The following is an 18,804-nucleotide window of genomic DNA, read 5'->3' on the forward strand; positions in this document are numbered from 1 at the left end:
GTAAGGTAATATATTTATTTTTTAAGTGTTGCCGCCTGTGTTATAAATTGCAAGATGCGTTGGTTGCTTGGCCATTAGGTGTGCAGTAAGGCTTTATGTTTTTGAATAGGATTGCCACCTTTTTCACCAAATGCGTATATGTACATACTAATGTACTCCTTCAGCCAGTGGCGAAGCCTCGCGCATACGAGGCCACCAATTCTTTGATAACTTACCTTTCAGCATGTTCAGGAAAAATATCGCCATTTTACCTTTAGACAATAAGGTATGCCAAAAATAAATAGTCCTATTAGAAAGCTAGCATTCGTTAATGTTGTTGGCCATTTAAATACAAATTAATTTTTACACTGCTTAAGGGGAATTAAATTAAAAAAACTTCTCCTGTAAAATGTACCTTTTTTCGCTTACGATAAAATCGCAAACAGCGGTCGATATGTAGTTCAGATTCTGATTCGTTGGAAAATATCAGTGGCCACAAAAACACATGTTTATACACATATCTACTCAAAACTCTCTTTTCTAAGTACTAGGGTATAATTAAAAACAAAAACAAATCTGCACTGTTAATTTCAGTTAAAGCTCACCAAAATTTAGTTGAAACGTAAATATGTAGCTTACTTTTACTTTTCTTTCTTAGTCACAAAAATACACGCTTAACTTTTTCCACACAACTTCCGTAATTGGGCGGCATTTTAATGACGCCAGTTGTAAATTTCCTTCGAACTTTGGCTTTTACTTTTCGCCATCCGCGTTTGCCATTAAGAACCGACACTTTTACTTTTACACATATGTATGTGTGTATGTATGTATTGAGTCATGTACGTATGTATGTGAAATCCTACGCCACAAATTTCATTTTCTAACACAAACACACTTATTGTAACTAACTACATACATACAAACATCAATGTCGCTGTATATTTAGTGAAATCCAATCTAAGAGTTTGGCCGCAAATCTAATCTATATATTAAGTCGCCCATTCCATTCAATTTGGCAACTGACTAATTGGCACTCTATTAAAGTGCTTCGTTAGATAGTTTGATTGCTGCTTACCTAAAATAAACACAAATATCAAATAGTTTAGAAGTAGGAAGCATTAAGATGAAAGGTTTAATGCCAAGTAAGAGTGCTTAAATACCTTAAGCCTAGAAATCAAATATTTGAAAATGTTTTTCGAGCGTTACACAGATGAAGTACAGAAAGCGTTCCACGTACCTAAGTGGTTCAATGGATTAGGAAGCAGATAGTGGTGTCGAAAATAATTTAATAAACATAAAGGCGATGAGCTATTAGTTACATATTTATTTTATTAAATAACTAGCAAATGTTTGGCTTCCTTCACGGCGCCTGATTACCACTTCCGCGTCGGACAATGCAAAAGTAATGGTGAAAAGCAAAAACGGTTTGGTAAGTAAAAATTATTAGTTTGGGTTAGAACGGCTAAAGATTAGAACCCTTCTACCTGGCATTGACAAGGATTTTCACCGCAGAATAAGTAAAACTTGAAATTGTGATATGTTTCGCAACTCGGCCATAGAAAAAAATGTCGGTAGAAATTTGGCACGATTCTCAATTTGGGTGAAATTGAACAAAAGTCTAAGACCCCTCTCACTCCGCGCCCACCACAAAATCATTCTCTTATCGTTATTTATCTTTCCAGTTTTATAGCTCAAAAACTGTTGTTATAGCTCAAAAACTATTGGTTGTTTTTAAGCAGGTGGCAACATTTTTCAAAATATTTTCGAAATTAAGCTTTTTTAAACCTCATTACTTTCCATCCATATTGTAATTCTTTATTTAACTTATTTATAAAATTGAATTCAAATTTTTAATAGGTGGCACTCTCCTCAAAAAATTGTTCTTACTAAACCTTTTTTTAAATCTCATTCGAGGGGCAAAATCATACTAAAAAATTTTGTTGAATTTATTATTTAAAATTGAATTTAACTATTTGAGGAGATAGCAACCCTCTTTTGAAAATATGTTATATATTAGTAGGATTTCATTTACCTCGTCAATTAAAGTGAGATTAAATTCCTAGGCTGGTTGATACGCATATTTAATTATTTAGCTAAATTTAATTCAATTTGTTATTTAAGCCTGACTTTAGAACAGGTGGCAACCTTCCTAAAGTCTATTTTTGCAAAAAATCGTAATATTTTATTTTACTTATTAATAATTCGATTGTAAATTTTTAACAGTTGCAATCTCCTTTAAAAGTATTTTCAAAATGAATCATTTTGGAACCCCTTTCGCTCGAAGCTCACCTTGTTAGAAATATTTTATTTATCTTATTAATTGATTGATTTTTACTTTAACAAGTAAGGAAGTATAAACAGGATCAGATCGCTCAGAGAAATTCGTCGGAAGAAAGTTCTCTGCCAAAATTAAAACACGCTGCAGTATATGAGATTACCCAGAACCAAAGCGACGACGAAGTTCCTCTGACGAAATTCGGCAAAAATAGATTTATTTTTAAACTGTAAATTACCGTTATACCGGTGGTGGGCGTGGTTACTGCCCGATTTCAAAGATTTTCAACAGAATTCTTAGCTAGGCGCTAGGCAAGGCTCGTAACGAGTTGGGTAAGGATTGTACTGAGATACAGCATTTCATCATAAGTGGGCGGGGCCACACCCATTTTCCTAAAATTTGCTAATAATACTATTTTTTACCAAAATTCTGATGCATATACCAACTTTAAACAATTTGGATCTAATATTTACTGAAATATGATAGTGTTTGCATTTTTCGAAAATACCGATATATGGGAAGTGGGCGTGGTTACAGTCCGTTTTATTATTTAGTTATCGGACCGCCGGACACGCTTAATCGACTTCTCTATTCATTCTGAGCATTTACATATGTATATATTTGTCTATATCTATCCCGATTCGTTTTGGCTGTTACAAGCAAGCAATCGTTATGTGAACAAATTTAATATACCCCGTGTGCACAAGTGCGCTCGGGTATGAAAAAGATGGCAACTCTCTTCAAGAGATATCCTATATGTTAATCAATGCTACATATAGCCTATCTGTGTGCCAAAATTCGCCGAAATTCAATCAGCCATTAAGTAGCAACAAACATACATGCACACTGAATTACTCACTCACAAACTATCAGATTTTTAATATTCGTATGAAGTAGGATATATTTAGTACTAGCGAGTGAAGTGCAACCTATGCTAATTTGCCTTTGGCTCAAGCCTCATGTATTTATATACATTAGTCAAGCTGCCTTGAAAAATGTGTGATTGATGTATGTACATACGTAAGCAACAGCATTTTAATATAATTTTTCTGTGAAGCATTAAATTGGCAGAAATAGAGAGAGAAAGAAAATTTACTAATCGACATCTTTTCTTATTGTTAATCAGTTATCAACATTCTCTTGATCTTCTACAGTTACCGACACATCTGAAACACCCATTGAAGAGGTAACGAACGCGCTCTATGGCAAAAGCATTAAATTCGCCATGACACATGATCTGGAAGTGAAGTTGCCAGAGGTGATGTTCGATGGTGCCACTTTTCGTATCTCACCGCGCTCATTTGAAGGCAATGGCATTATTGCAAAACTGGAATTGATACCCAAACAGGAGGTGGAGGCGCGTTTGGCTGGGAAAATCATTATGAAGAAAATTCGTAAGTAACGTTGTTAGGTTTCAAATTGCTAAAAATGTTTGCCTTCTCAGTGCCGCCTACGCAGAAATACTAAGGGCAATGAAACGGCAATATTTTTTGTAGAAATTGGCTCACAAACAATTCTAACTAAACACTTATAACATTACTAAATTTTTTTATTTTCAGAAAAATTTATACGCAGCAAATTATTGCTATCATTCCTGGCGCTCTTGCTCATTATAAAAATCATCAAAATCAAATTATTCTGGCTGTTGCCGTTGATTATTGGTGTTGGCGCAGCTAAAAAGTTACTGCTCAAATTTCTGCTATTCCTCTTCCCAGCTTTGTCGCATCTCTTCAAGCTATGCTCCTACTATCAACAAACATATCATTCGACTAAATATCATCATCACCATCACCTTATCAACCATCATCACACGGTGAGTAAATAATCAAAGAAATAACGTACACATGTAGAACGTAACTTACAAGAAGTGAGTGCACATTTATGTATCTCCAATGGATGTGGCTAAAATTAGCTCAAAAATTACGTAGGAAATTTAAAACTCTCATTTAAAACATAAATTTAACAATCATTTAGGGACTTGGGCTGTTTTGAAGTGGAAATAGAAGCTTTTAATACCTCCAAACGCCCACTGTTTACAAGTGCGTACACAAGCGCACATAGACACAGATGCACATACCCAGCAAGAACTTTGATTCTTAAGTAAGCGCTTACTTTTTGTGTCGATGTAGTAACGCATTGCAACACACGCTTCAAGGCAAAATTTTTCACTTTCTCGCTTAGCTCCAATGGCATGCCTAGGTTAAAGTAATGCGTTCTGTACCCGCACTCTAAAAAGTGCATGTAAAACTACTACTGAAAAGTGTTTAATTTTCAACCAAAACCGGTGTAAATATACGCACAAGATTTTCAAGATTTGATTTTGAACATAAGATGTTTAAAAAATACACATAAATATACACATGAAATCTCTAAAATATATAAAATATATTTACACAATTTTAAACCCTTTGTGTGTAATTTTTCTCTACGTGACAAATTTTATAAGTAAAAGTAAACAGGCAGTGTTTAGTTTTGCACACATTAGGAAAGGAAACTAGTTACCTGTCTTTATATGCGTAAATTAAAAAAAAAATTTTAAACAAATTTTAAACATTTTATGTGTAAACTGTAAAATTTTGATCAATAAATGTTTAGAACTCAACAAACAAATTTTAAATTTGTTTTACGCCACACATATCGCACGCCACTGATCTAAAGTGAGCTAACACGAAATTCATAGAGAGAAATTTAACTGCTTGTGGATCGTACAGATTCAATGCAATTAATATAAAATCAGGTATAACAGTAGGTTTTTAGTTAATTCATATAATCATGAAAACAAAGTTATTTCCATTAGTTGGATGCAAGTCCTATGAATTGATTTATGCAAAAAAATGGTCAAAAACTTTTTTTTACACCCAGAGAAGGAATCCAATTATTTGATCTTAGCATTTCCGAACTTAAAATCGGAATTAAGAACATGCAAGCTTAAAAAATTAAGTATGTATCAACGGTGGGCAAACGTGGCTCTTTGAGCCAAATGCGACATGCGAAATTGCTTAGCAAAGAGGGGCTCTTTTTTTTATTATTATTATTTGTATATTCAGATATTCGTGCATACGGATAAAATCCACATTATGATCATCAAGCCGTCTGTATGTACATACATACATTGGCGCATATTTACACAATATGTTTATATTTGGCCAAGCTTCTCCTCCGATTTGTGGCATGCGTCTCGATGTTGCCATACAAATCGTAGGGACCAACAATTTACAACTCCGAATGGTGTTTGTATTTCTATTAGAAACTGTTTTTCATGGCAGAATACCCTCGGAGGTTCGCCATTGACTGTCGAGAGGCGGGCGCTATTAGAAAGATCTTTTTTTTATTTTATGCTGTTTGTCGGAAGCTGGGCTTGAAATCAGGCTCTGCGGAATGGTAGCGCGCACTGCTAACCACTACACCACTACGGCCGCCTATTTTTCATGGCAGAATGCACTTGGAAATCGCACCCATGCGTAAATGCTGTTTTGATTGGAAACGGAGTGGAGATTTTCTTGTGCACTACGCATATTTATGTGTACTCAACATCCTTCTCCTGAAGAGAAAAAAGGCATTTGATGCAAATGGTAAAGGCTTATATGATTGCACCTAGATATTACATAAGTATATGAGTAGCAATACCTTGGTAACAGAAAATGCATGCAACACTGGATTTGAAGCATTTTGCAAAACAATACAATAATTTTATTGCTTTTGTTGGAACACACTTTTCGCATAAGTTTGCTGGAGTTAAATATCCATCTGTACATTGACCATGCTCGTTAACAATCGATGTAGATATTGGCAAGAAATAATGGCTAGGGTGGAAATTTGTCTACATAATTTTGAAAAACTTTGAAATCCATTTTGACGGACAACACAGAACTGGCAAATCTTACAAAGAAATGTTTAAAAGCTGATCATCACAAGGAATGTTATCGCACTAAGAATAATAACACTAAAGCTAAAATCACAAGTTTTGAAATGACACAAAAAAGAACGCCGTGACACCTAACCTTAATTTTGGTACATAGGTAATGGATCTGTATATCGGTTTTCCAGATCAGTAGTGCGATTTTGAATTTAATTTAAATCACATTACATTTTGTTATCTCTAGTTAACAACTTTTTTTGTTCTTTTAAAGTTGTTTCCAAGGAAATTACGAACAACATTTCGAAAACAGGTCCATGTTGATTTTTCTATCGGATAAGGTTTTTCTTCAAACTGTTAATCAGCCAATAGGTCTCTAATTTATGGCCCTAAAAAATGTCCCTCTTTTATTTTGGCATCGCTAATTTTTGGGAATTTCTGTTTTTTTTACCCTGTTATCAAGATTATTTACACACAATCACAGAAAATTCCCTTATAAGACAAAAGAATAAAAGTCAATCAATAATCATTATATTAAGATAAATATTTTTCGCGTCATCTATAATTATTATTCAAGGACTTATTTTAAAAAGTCCTTTCATAATATTTATCAGAGAGATAAACAAATATTTGTAAGTCTTCAAAGACTTTTATTTTAAGACTTATATTGTAATAGTTCTTTCATAATAATTATCATTGAGATAAATATTTTTAAGTCTTCAAAGACTTTTATTTTAAGACTTATATTATAAAAGTCTTTTCATAATAATTATGAGCGCGAAAAAATTTATTAAGTCTTAAAAGACGGGACTTGTTCAGGCGCATTTCAGGATTAGTTGGGAACCAGTTCGTGACTAGTTGCGGAATAGCTTGGGGGCAGTTGGAGCTTGGTTTCGGACCCGTTCGGGACTATACACAACGTTTTTTCGCCCTCATAAATATTATCAAAAGACTTTTATAATATAAGTCTCAAAATAAAAGTTTTTGAAGCCTTAAAAATATTTATCTCGCTGATAATTATTATGAAAAGACTTCTATTATATAAGTCTTAAAATAACAGTTATCGATGACTTAAAAAAATTTTCTCATACAAAATTATTATCAAAAGACTTCTATAATTCTTACGAAAATGTTAATGACTTTTTTAAAACTTCACCATGAAATAATTATTATTCTGGGTATCTGAAATTAACTCGGTTTTTGGAATCAGCGGGCAATTCTACAAACAAATTGGATAGTGGCGTCAGGAGAAGAAAAATCATATTAAAATTCGTGATGCAGTGTAATTTAACGTTAATTTGTTAGAATCACACTTTGGTAAGCAAAATATGCGTACTCGCTTCAGTAAATTTTTAAGGAAAATTGAGGGTGATTGAATAAAACTAACTAAAACTATGAGGTTCATATGCGGTTAGGTAGTAGTATCTACATAAAAAGAAACACTTAATTTTGTTTAACCAAACCACTGTTTATCAGTGTTTGTTTTGTGATTAAGCTAACAGCATCTCATTTTGCGTCGTAAAGCTTTTATTTGCATATTTTGTGGTGAAAGTAAATTGAACAAATTGTAAAAGTTTTGTCGAAAAATGGCATTTGCATACATTGCATTATATTTATATAATACTGGTCAAAAATTTAACGGCGTAGACTTTCGGCTCCTTAAAAATACGCTGCTGGCGCGAACCAATTCCGTTTTCCCGGAAGGGGGAATATGCTTGTTTCTTATTCCTCTTTGCACTTTTCGCATATTTGGCATTTCTCTCGACTGATATGCCACATTTCATCATTCGCTATTAAGCAAGAGTTACTTACGACCATATTATTGACACTCCGAATATGGAGGAATAAGGCAGAATAAGATTATCCACGGAATAGAGGAGAATTAGTCGGAATTTAGTATATTAATGGCGCATAGAAAAAAACTAAATAAGGCGTAATAAGAAAGTCAGAAAAGATATTCCGTGGAATAACTAATCGGTCTGAATCGGGCGAATAAGGCAGTTATTCCATGTTATTCATTAAAAATTGATTACTGACTTTTACAATTGCTTTAACAATACTTACATGAATAGAAACTGTTTTTTTAGTTTGTAATTATCCTTTATAATATATTGAAAATGAAATAGAAGCAGGCAAGAATCTGAAAAGGCAGCAGCATTATTTTTTTATTACATGCAATGTTCCATCTTTAGATTAAACCTTATTGTACTCTGTAGTCTACATTTCTAGAATTTTCGCTGAAAATTTGTAATATATAAATAAAATAATACCAATACAACCGTGTCCGAGTTTTTCAGTAGCTTCATAAAAGTCAATTCTGAACAGTTTTGGCAATTAAGCGCGGAAAAAAATTATTTCCGATACCTTCAAAACCCTTCTAACTATTTCCTGGCCGGTAGTCTTCAAATGTAGACGTCATTTAACAGCGTGCAATAATCAATTTCAATCACACAAAAATTTATATGTATATTCACGAAGCTCGGGACCACAGAGTCGAAAGGGTATTGAAATCGTCCCTTTGCCTTTATTAGTTCACACATGTATGGAAAGTCACGTCACTATTAACTCAACACAAGTTTTTTTTTGCGTGTCGAAACAATTTTTTTTTGTATGTGATTTAGGTAGGTGTTCTGTTGAGAATTTGGTGTTTGGCAAACAAGATGCGAGTTCGGGACGCACATTAGGGCTAACCATGTTTTGTTTTAATTTTCCTAACACGGGGCATTCCAGCACTGAAATGGCTTTCGCATCTCCAATATTTTTCATAACTTTTTATGTTATACTTTCAACTTAGAGAATCCTTCCAGATTTTTTTTTATGTTTTTGTCTAGCCGTTCTCGATTTATTGAGAGAGTTCTATTTTTTAGAAATACCCATAGCTTTGCCAAAAATGGACCGATTGGTACTTTTTTAATTGATTACCACCTTTAAAAAAAAACTTTTTTTTAGCTGTAAACATTTAGGCCTTGTCCAGTAATGGTGTAACAATGAGCTCTATCTTTTTTCGAATTTTTCAATAAATGAAATTCTATCAAACCTTCATCCCAAACTAAGTCAAATCAGGTGCATTTATCAAAATCATAAAAATACCACATTATAGAGGAAGAAACTGTCTACATATTTGCAGAGGTATTTTACTATGCTACGACTAATCCACATCGCGCAATTAATTGTAATCGTCTTCCTTTGCGTTTGATCAATAGCTTGGATACTCGTACATGGCCTATGATTAACATTATATTTCATAAAAAAAATCATTTTGAATTTACCAATCGATTACGCGAAAGTGAAAAGCCGAGCCGCAATACTTTCCACTGCAATTGTGCAGAGAATTATTCCTCTGCTCTGTGCTATAAATATTTATCTTTTTGATTACTGTATGGATTTGAAGAAGGCAAAGTTCTTGACGTTGAATTGCACAATATTTGTTAGCTTTTCATGTATTTAAAAATTCAAAAAAATAATGATAATTAAAAAATTTTATACTATTTTGACACTCCGAATGTCAATTCCTCTCTTCCGAAAAACTGTTGGAATAAATATTTATTCCTCTGCCGGAAAGTTATTCATCGCTCAGAATAACTAAACCTTGAATGAGGAGGAATAACGACAAGTAAACAATATGGCCTTCAGAGAATTACACAATTGTTAGTGCAAACGGCAAAAGTGGTTAAGCAACATTTTCATGTAACAAAGAAAAAATTTAAAAACGAACACATTTTTTGTAATTTTATCTTATTTGGGTTAAGCTTGGTGGATAAATAATCCATATGAATAATTTTAGTATGAAATAGGAGCAGGAAATAAATGTTACTCATACGCCATATCGTACATGGCCGAAATAGTACATAAACGTATATGGCGTATGAGTAACGTTTTCCAAAATTCATTAAAAGTTGAATTTTTGTTTATACGCCGTGCAAACTTAAAATAAAAAGATCTTGGGAAAATTAGCTGATCTAAGAAAGGGTATACAGATCCGTAATCCACGACTCAAAGTTCAGTATACGTACCTCTATGCTTTTTTGTGTGTTATTGAAGCGTCCCTACAGTGTAGGTAATATAGTTAAGTATTTTATAGAGTTGAAAATAGCATTTGCTATTTCTTTGTTGTTTAAATTATTGTTGCTTAAAATTATTGTTGCTTTTCCCTCAATAAGTTTTCATTAAAACATGGCCTCGAGCTCAATAAAAATTGTTGAATATAATTGTTATAAGGCGATAAAATAACAAAAACAAATAAAGAAGTATTAACACAAACCAACAAAACCAACGACCACATAATCAAGAAAATGTGGTGATTTCCCAAATAGCTATCACTTCTACCATTTTTCAAATTATTGTTGCTTTTCCACAATAAGTTTTCTACAATAAGTTTTTCATTAAAAACGGCCTCGAGCTCAATAAAAATTGTTGAATATAATTGTTATAAGGCCATAAAATCACAAAAACAAATTAAATTTTTGTTTGCCAAAATGTTCTCTTATTGCAGGTTGTACCAGCATGGCATGCGCCCGAACATCATTCCATACCGGAAATCATTTATACTCAACCACCAAAGGGTCACCCTTCTACTTATCTACACGGCGCACCGATACACGAGACCTACGGCCCATATTCGCTAGAGCACAATGAGGGTAACTGGGAAAATTCAGGACCGGGATTGGGATCAGAGTAAGTAAAGACTTTAATAAGCGTGAACAACATTTTAATTATAAATGTAAAAACTAAGAAAAGATGCATAGGTAAGAAGAATTCGTACGCGTCAGTTAATATAAAGTTATTAAAATTATGGAAATGCAAACTATTAGGATATTTTTTTTTGTATTCGTCTCACATCACCAGCACTCAACTTTAAAATTTTTTATACACCTAGAATAAGTATAAACGTTAAACTTTTTCAATAAATTTCTTTTAAAAACAAACAAATATATGTACATTAGACCGTAGCAGAAAAAAGTTCGCCGTCCCTGAGTCTTATAAGAACTGCAGCCACCCACTTTCCGGGATTGTTTTTAGACCATAAAGAACCATATTTTTGCTATTACCAAACAAAATTCTAAAAAACCGGACTTTCGACCCATGCTTATGTAGATTAAACGTTGTTTAGGCCACAGGAAAAGAAGTTCGGAGAGGAACGACGGTAGGGTAACGAGTCGGGCATGCAGAGGCACACCGCGACCACTATTGTGGCTACTAGCGATCAAAAACTTACTAAAGCAATTCGACGGTAAAACGCTCAAACTAGTTGCGTATGCCGACGAAACAGACGTGTAGTAGAACTGGGGAGTAGCTAGACACTATCAGTAATGTAATGAACAGCGCGTTAAAAGTCAGCGCGACAAAACAGACCTTCACAAGGGTCCCAGGGGGACCCCCAAAGCTAGATAGGATTTGCGAGTAGTAGTGTTGAAGAGAGGTTGAAGAAGGCCAGTAAAACGCCCTTCATGCATATAAATAAAAGCTGGGAGTCACTTGTGGTGTATCACCTGCCCTGCTGCGGTGGTGCTACACAGAAATTTTCACACCATTACTGCTCTATGTCGCCTCGCAGCACCGTGCATCATGAGGTTCACTCCAAAGCCGTTGGCTCTTGAAAAACTCCGCCACAAAAATTACGTGCGACAATAGCGGAAGCAATATACTCGCTTATTGTTACAGCTACCAAAGAAAACTGTGTATCACTAATGGGTGTCGGAAGTGTCATGAACGGGAGACCGGAGAAACCTTGGAGCATCTTCTATGCCAATTTCCTGCACTGTCAAAAACACGACTAAAATGCTAGGGCTCCTACAAATTCGAGAAGTTAGAGTACATAGCAGAAGTAGACCTGATTTTGCACGGGAAATCGCAAAAAGTATTCGGCAAAAATAAAATGTAATTTTCCAAAAATATCGAAGACCCAGGGGTGTACGGCGAACTTTTTTGTTTGCTTTTATGGTGGGACGGTATAATATACATAGAAACTATACAAGTACTATATAAATATGTACATAAATAAGTGTGTTTCGTTCTATAAATATATATGTACATATGGCCTAACTTTTCAACATTTGACCTAACGCTGTTTCAACATTTCTACCATGACGTCACAATCTCTGACACATTCATCTACAGCAACACACTATCTACACATTTGCTTTGTTTTCTGTTCTTCTTTTCTCATTGCATGTTCATGTTGCAGTTATATTGGCGAAATACATCGAGCAGCCCAAGTCGATGAAAATTCAAATTATTTCAAACCGAATGCCAACAACGATGCGAATGAGATACTTGTTTGGGGTTTGGGCACTACACAACCAACCATTACTCAATTGCAACAGCAACAGCAACAGCAACAACAACAACAACAACAACAACATAAACAACATCATCAAAGGTATCGGCCGATGATGGCACAGCAATCACCTACACTACAACAACAACAACAAGCACAGCGTCCGCCATCACTTGTACAACAACAGAAATTGCAATTACAACAACAGCAACAACTCGTACAACAAAAACTGAAAACACAACAGAAACAACAACAAACACATAACCTTCAGAAACCACACGCCACTAGTCATAGCTTTAATCCATTTTTCAATGGTGAAAATAACTCGAAACAAAGGTGAACTAATTTCTTAGAAATTAAAAAAAAAAAAAAAACCACTCAACTTCTACCTGAAAGTGTTAAAGGAACCAAATAATAGTTTCAAGAGCAAAGTTGATTTAATTTTTATATATTTTCTTGATAATAATCTAGTTAGTCGTCAAAGAGCTTATAAAAGATAAATTATTCAAACAAAGTCTCTTAAGTATTTTGAAAGCCAGAAGTATTTTTTAAGTAATTTTCTTCTGGTTTTATTTTAGTCCATTTTACCAGAATATACATACTTCCTATCATTTTTTTAGTGTCACATCCTATTTTCCAATCATCTGATCAAATACATAAGTTCTTCTATGAATTTGGCGTATCTCAACAATTTTGAAAAACTACATACACTAACACGACTGCACTGTACAAACATCCACCACATACATTTGTGTTTGTGTCTAACTTCTACTTTTCCCTCAACGAATTTATCTACATTCTCCAACAGAGATATACTAATATTAAAAAGTAGTTAATTAATTGTGTAGCTTAACAAATCCTTGCATCAAAAGCACTAATCCCTCCTCCTTCACCATACTCCTCATGTATGTATGTATAGCTCGTTCGTTCATCAACTTTCGCTTATAAATTTAATACGAAAAAAAAAATCGCAATATGAGCTTTTGGTTTTTAATTTTCCACAGCATATTTGCCACTAAATTAAAAAATCCGACACTTGCACAATCCGCGCCAAATCCAGTCTATGCACCACCGCCGCCACCACATCCGCAACAGCCGTCAGCCGAGGCGTTAACCGCAGCCGCACATATAGCCGCTCAATATGATCCGGCTCGCAATAGTCTCGCGCAACAACAACAAAAGCAGGATCAAATTAAGCAACAGCAGTTGCAGCAATTGCTGCAACAGCAACAACAGCAGCAAATGTCGGTAAGTACTTGAAATTTTAAATTAATGTGTCAACCATCAACTTAAGCCTGCTCGCTGTGGAAGTAGCATACATACATATTTAGGTAGATATTTCAGTTCATTAAGGGTATTCACCAATTTACTTGCTCATTTCGCGCAAACGCACAGCTGAAACTCTGACTGAACTCTGAGGCTGATACAACTGTGCTGTGCTATTCGTACATTGCTTTGGCAGTTAAGGCGACAGCACAAACGAAGCGTGTTCAAGCGCTCATATTTGCCTTTCGCATCAACGCCAAATGCATGAAAAAAAATGGTAGTTATTGAAAAAGGGAGCGTGGCACCTCCCATACAAGCTGAACAAGAAGAAGATTACGCACTCACGGCAAACCTTGCAAAACTTGCCGATATGTATCTCACAGGTGGAAATAAGAGCACACAGCATCGAAAGAGATTAGTAGATATACGATATGGTATATCAGTGCTATTATTATTGGTCCCATGAGGATTCTGGTCTTCACTCGTTTTGACCTAAACTAATAATTTTTACTTTAAAAACCCGTTTTTTGCTTTTCAACACTATTTTTGTATTGGTCGACGCAAAAGTTCTTATCAGGCGTCGCGAAGCAAGCAGAGCCATCCAGCCCGAAGCGGTGCAGAAATTTACGGTACCCCTAGCCTATGAGAAACTGCGTTATGTGGAAGCTAAATTTATCAAGCTCCCGTTTTCACCGTCAACCTTCCGTTAGAGGAATTTTCACAGCGTTTTTGCTCTATTTGAAATTAGTGTAAAAAATATACACTTCACTTTTCAGTTGCCCCAGAGCGAGAAACGTGCTGCATTTACAGCTTAAGCCTACGCTGTAAAGAAAATATGGAGAGCTAAGAATTTAAGTGCCAGGCTGCAGGTTAAGGCTTGGTGACCATCCTACTAACTGCTTCAAAACAAGTTGAGCAATGCAGGTCGCGACCTTCTTAGCAAGCTTATTCTGCATTAGCTGTCACGCAGACTTACCTGAGAATGGGAAAAAGCTCATTCTGCACATAATCAACGCAGTGCAGTTGGTAGAGATGTGTTCCCTAATTGAGCTGTAATAATTCTAGAATGAAATCGATGACTGGTTCAAAAACTAGAAGATTGCGACCAGCCTTTATGATAGCCTCATTTGCCCTTTTCTTATTGTAGAGTATGAGACGTCTCCTTGCTTCTGCACCGGCCTTAATTTACTTTTTTCATATTCTCTGCTTTTTAAAGTAACTTGGAAGGTCATAACTTTTAAATTCTTTAAGACCCCATCTTGGAGAAAAAATGTATAAACAGAAAAATTTAGTATTTTTACCATAAATCGTTAGGTCGAAAAAATAAAAACAATTGGGAATTTAGAACAGAATTTAGGAATTTAAAAATATAGCAATCTCAAAAACAGAAAATTATGAAAAATTATTTTTTCAGTGATATCTTAATTTTATAAATTGAACAAGAAATTGTGAACTTGCAAATTGTTTGTTGGTCCAAATTGGCTACTTTATCGTTGTTTTCCACGCCTACAAAAAAAATTATGTGCAAAATTGAAAGTAAATCCAATGCCATCGCGCAGAAAATCATTGAAAATCATTTATGGAATGACCGTCATAAATCCAGAATATTTTGTTGCATACACTTTCAAATTTCTTTGTCGTACTAAATATAGTATTAGCACAGAAGTACCTACCACCTCTTTAAGGAAAGTTTCTTTTTTTTTAGCGCACAATGCGACCATTAAGTCCGCACAGTATTAAATTTAGAAAAGGTAAATAATTAGTTTCGCTTTTATTGTTTGCAGCAATACTGGCAACCATAAAAATGGCTAGCAATTTGCGATATGACACTTCACAGCCCAATGCACCGAACTGCATGAAGTGCCACAAGCAGTTGTCTGCTAATTGTCTGCTTTCAGCATTTTAGTTTAGCATGTGGAGAAGCGTAAAAGTGTTGCGTTCAACTAATAGTGACCACTTGTCATTCCGCACTTGACACAATTATTGTATTCCATTTCCAACACATTCGCCAAAGTTTCCTAGTATGCACCACTTGCATACCCTTTCCGCTGCCACCATTGTGTGCTATTGACACTGTCAGACGCTTAAATGCATTTTCATGTACATAAATACTACTACACCTACATAGATTTGTTAGGTAAATGTTCATCGCAAATACCCTGCAGAAAAAAAGTATCTATTGATTAAATTAAACAACTTCTAGTTAGCTTTTGCTTTGCGGGAAATCGATAAATAACTAAGTTTCAATTAGCTAAGACAAAACTAACTTTAAGTTAGTTGTAAAGTCGTGCAGAAGTCATGCAGACGTTATCGTGAGGTTTTTTCTTTGCAAATTTCTATTTAAATATCCTCATTCACAAATTACTTTCCATACACTTTTTTTCTGCACTTCGCAGATTCTATTTCGTATTCAGGACAAATTAAATAAAAGTCGAAATTTTTTATCATCATTTTGATGTTATGTCTGATCGAATTCAAATAGGAGACCACCTACAAAAGAACATGCAACATATCCAATGTTAAATAAAATAAGTAAATAAAAAAAATATAAAAATTAAAAAAAAAAATTAATTTTTCTTTTATTGATAGTGTATGCCCAAAAGTAGTTAGCTACAAGTTAGTTGACATCTAATGCCAAGGAAACCAGCTCTTACTATTTTCCGGCCATCGCCCTTCAAAAATAGTTAGTTACGGCCAAAGTAAATAGTTAAGAAATAGTTACCACTAGTCGACTGCTAATTAGTTAATAGTTAGCTACAAACTAGTCCCATTTCCAGCAGGGTATTGTATTTTCACCCATCAGCCAGTGTATTCTTCAACATGTAATTTAGCACCTCTACTATCTATGTACGTGCATTTTCTATTTTAGTTTGCACAATGTCTTTAAAATGGAAGTGCATATGTACATATGTATATGCTTGCACATATGTATGTATGGATATGTATACCTGTATCCATTTAGCAGTAAACATTTTTACTCATTCATAGGGGTCGATAAAGTGTTTGTTTTTTTTAGTTTTCTTTCTGTTATTTACCAAGCAATCAGTTAACTGGGCTATTTGCATTTTCACTTAAAGCTCGTTCACATCAGTGAAGCAGGCAAATATTATCATTATACAGACGACAGGTTAGCACGCACATATTTTATTCTGAACATAAATATGTACTAAATATCTGGATTAGTAGAAGAAAATAGTTTATCTGTTTGCTTGAGCCAAGTATAACTATAATTGATTAACTAAGCTTTCGCTTGAGTACACTGAACTTAAGGTAATTTTACAGAAATTAGGAATGTGTTTGGCTGGACTTAAAAAGGCTATGAAATTGTTACTCTGAAGCTAATAATTATACATAGTTACATTCTTTAAAACAGAGTTTTACCAATTTGAGCGAAAATTATAAAAGTTGAGTGCTAATTCTCTGATTAAACTTACGGTGACCATATTTATGGCACCCGAATGCGGGACAAAAAAAATATTTTCAATTTTTTCCACAAAAGCTAGAGGGTTTTGAATACTTTTTCAATTATCCTAGATCTATTAGCCCTAAAACAGCATCTTTATTTGGAATATATTTTTTATCTTTTGTGAAAGCAGTAAATGTACAAATTTGCTACGCACATTCCTAGGTAGGGAAACATGATGATTTTTAACCGACTTCCAAAAAAGGAGAAGCTTATCAGTTCGTCGGAATATTTTTTTATTTTTTTTTATGTATGTTACGGCATAACTTTGGACCACGTCAACCGATTTCGATAATTATTTTTTTTTTTTTGCATCGGAAAAGTAGTATCTCAGAGGTGGTCCCATACTAATCTGGTTTAGATCCGATCAGTGGATCGTGATATATATATATATCATATATACATTCCTTTTTTTTAAGTCGGTTTTTTTTTTGCTAAAAATTACTTGCCATAAATTTGATTCTAAAACTAGTCAACCATGTGTCGTAAATTCTGAGTTGGACAAAAGTAACAAAGTGCAGTAAGCTTTCTGACAGAAAACAAGAAATATACGTGAAGAGCCTGAAATGAGTAATTTCTGTACGGATTGTATATGTAAGTCTTACCCAAACCTCTGATCGTAGACGATCACATTAGACTATTATTTTCTAATTTTTGTAATATTTTGGTATCCTTATACCGACCATTACGATAGGAATGCGGCTACTAAGACCTACCCTACGACTTGAAGAAAGCTTCGGCTAATAATTTACGATTTTTTAATATAATATATATAATTAAAATGGACGGCCAACTAACAGCTTCAAAAAATATAAAGAAAATTTAGTCATTAGCAAAAGAGGGATTTCAAAAATTAAAAGCCATAAAAAAGCACACTCTTTGCGAGCAGCTAGTTACCGGAAAGCACTTTAGGGGATATTTCGTATAAGAGGCTTGTAACTTGCCGCAACGGTAATGGCTTACGGCGACTTGCTTATCAAACTGCATTTTTTTCATTTCTTTTCTCATTAGTCACTATGAATATACAGGTACTGTACTAGTAAATATGTTGCACAAAAAATTGCTAACAACAAAAATAAACGATATTACCTGTAGCGTAGGTAGCTGCAAGGCATCAAGTAATTGCAATTAACGGCATACACACCAGCTAAAAATATGCATGCCTACATACATACATATGTACATATGGGGCGTTCCATACCAAAACGGACGGGGTTCACACTTCATGTGTTTGATTGGTTTCAAATTTTTAGGGTTGATGCATAAACATAAGTAATAAATAAATATGAAATTTGAGCTTGAATAATACGTTTTTAAAAACTTTACAGCACAAAAAAAAAACACAAATCGATTTAATAGTTCTCCAAATATCTCGAGAACGTGACGAGAAAAAAACTTTCAGGAGTGTTCTGAAATTCGAAAATTTGAAATCGACTCGATTTCGATAATTTTTTCGATGGTTTTTCACCTAAAAATTTACAAGTCTCGCATTAAAATGATTTATTTCATATCGGTGCTGCTTCTTTTATGGTTTTCAATCAGAATATTCACTCTTTTCATCACATATAATTAAAAATTATTTGGCAAATCGACTCGATTTCAAAGTTTCGAATTTCAGAACATGCCCGCTTGAAAAAAATCACACATAGACACATTAAAATTCTTTATGATAAGAAATATTTAAATAA

At 34.2% G+C, this 18,804-nt stretch overlaps 1 protein-coding gene across 1 annotated transcript in view; it reads left to right on the top strand.

Annotated features, from left to right (window-relative positions):
- The window catches only part of Osi17 (DUF1676 domain-containing protein Osi17), a gene marked incomplete at its 3' end in the record, with an annotated part of 24,730 nt that extends 11,095 nt beyond the window's left edge, over positions 1-13,635 (top strand). Inside the window, 5 exon segments of the mRNA XM_017626375.1 lie at positions 3,409-3,648; positions 3,814-4,067; positions 10,603-10,784; positions 12,295-12,723; positions 13,392-13,635. Coding sequence (XP_017481864.1) covers positions 3,409-3,648; positions 3,814-4,067; positions 10,603-10,784; positions 12,295-12,723; positions 13,392-13,635 — 1,349 coding nt within the window.
- Positions 13,636-18,804: the final 5,169 nt, after the last annotated feature.

The sequence above is a fragment of the Rhagoletis zephyria genome, unplaced genomic scaffold (assembly GCF_001687245.7).
Source record: "Rhagoletis zephyria isolate East Lansing unplaced genomic scaffold, Rhagoletis_zephyria_1.1 Rzeph_scaffold_04581, whole genome shotgun sequence".
NCBI classification, from domain to species: domain Eukaryota; kingdom Metazoa; phylum Arthropoda; class Insecta; order Diptera; family Tephritidae; genus Rhagoletis; species Rhagoletis zephyria.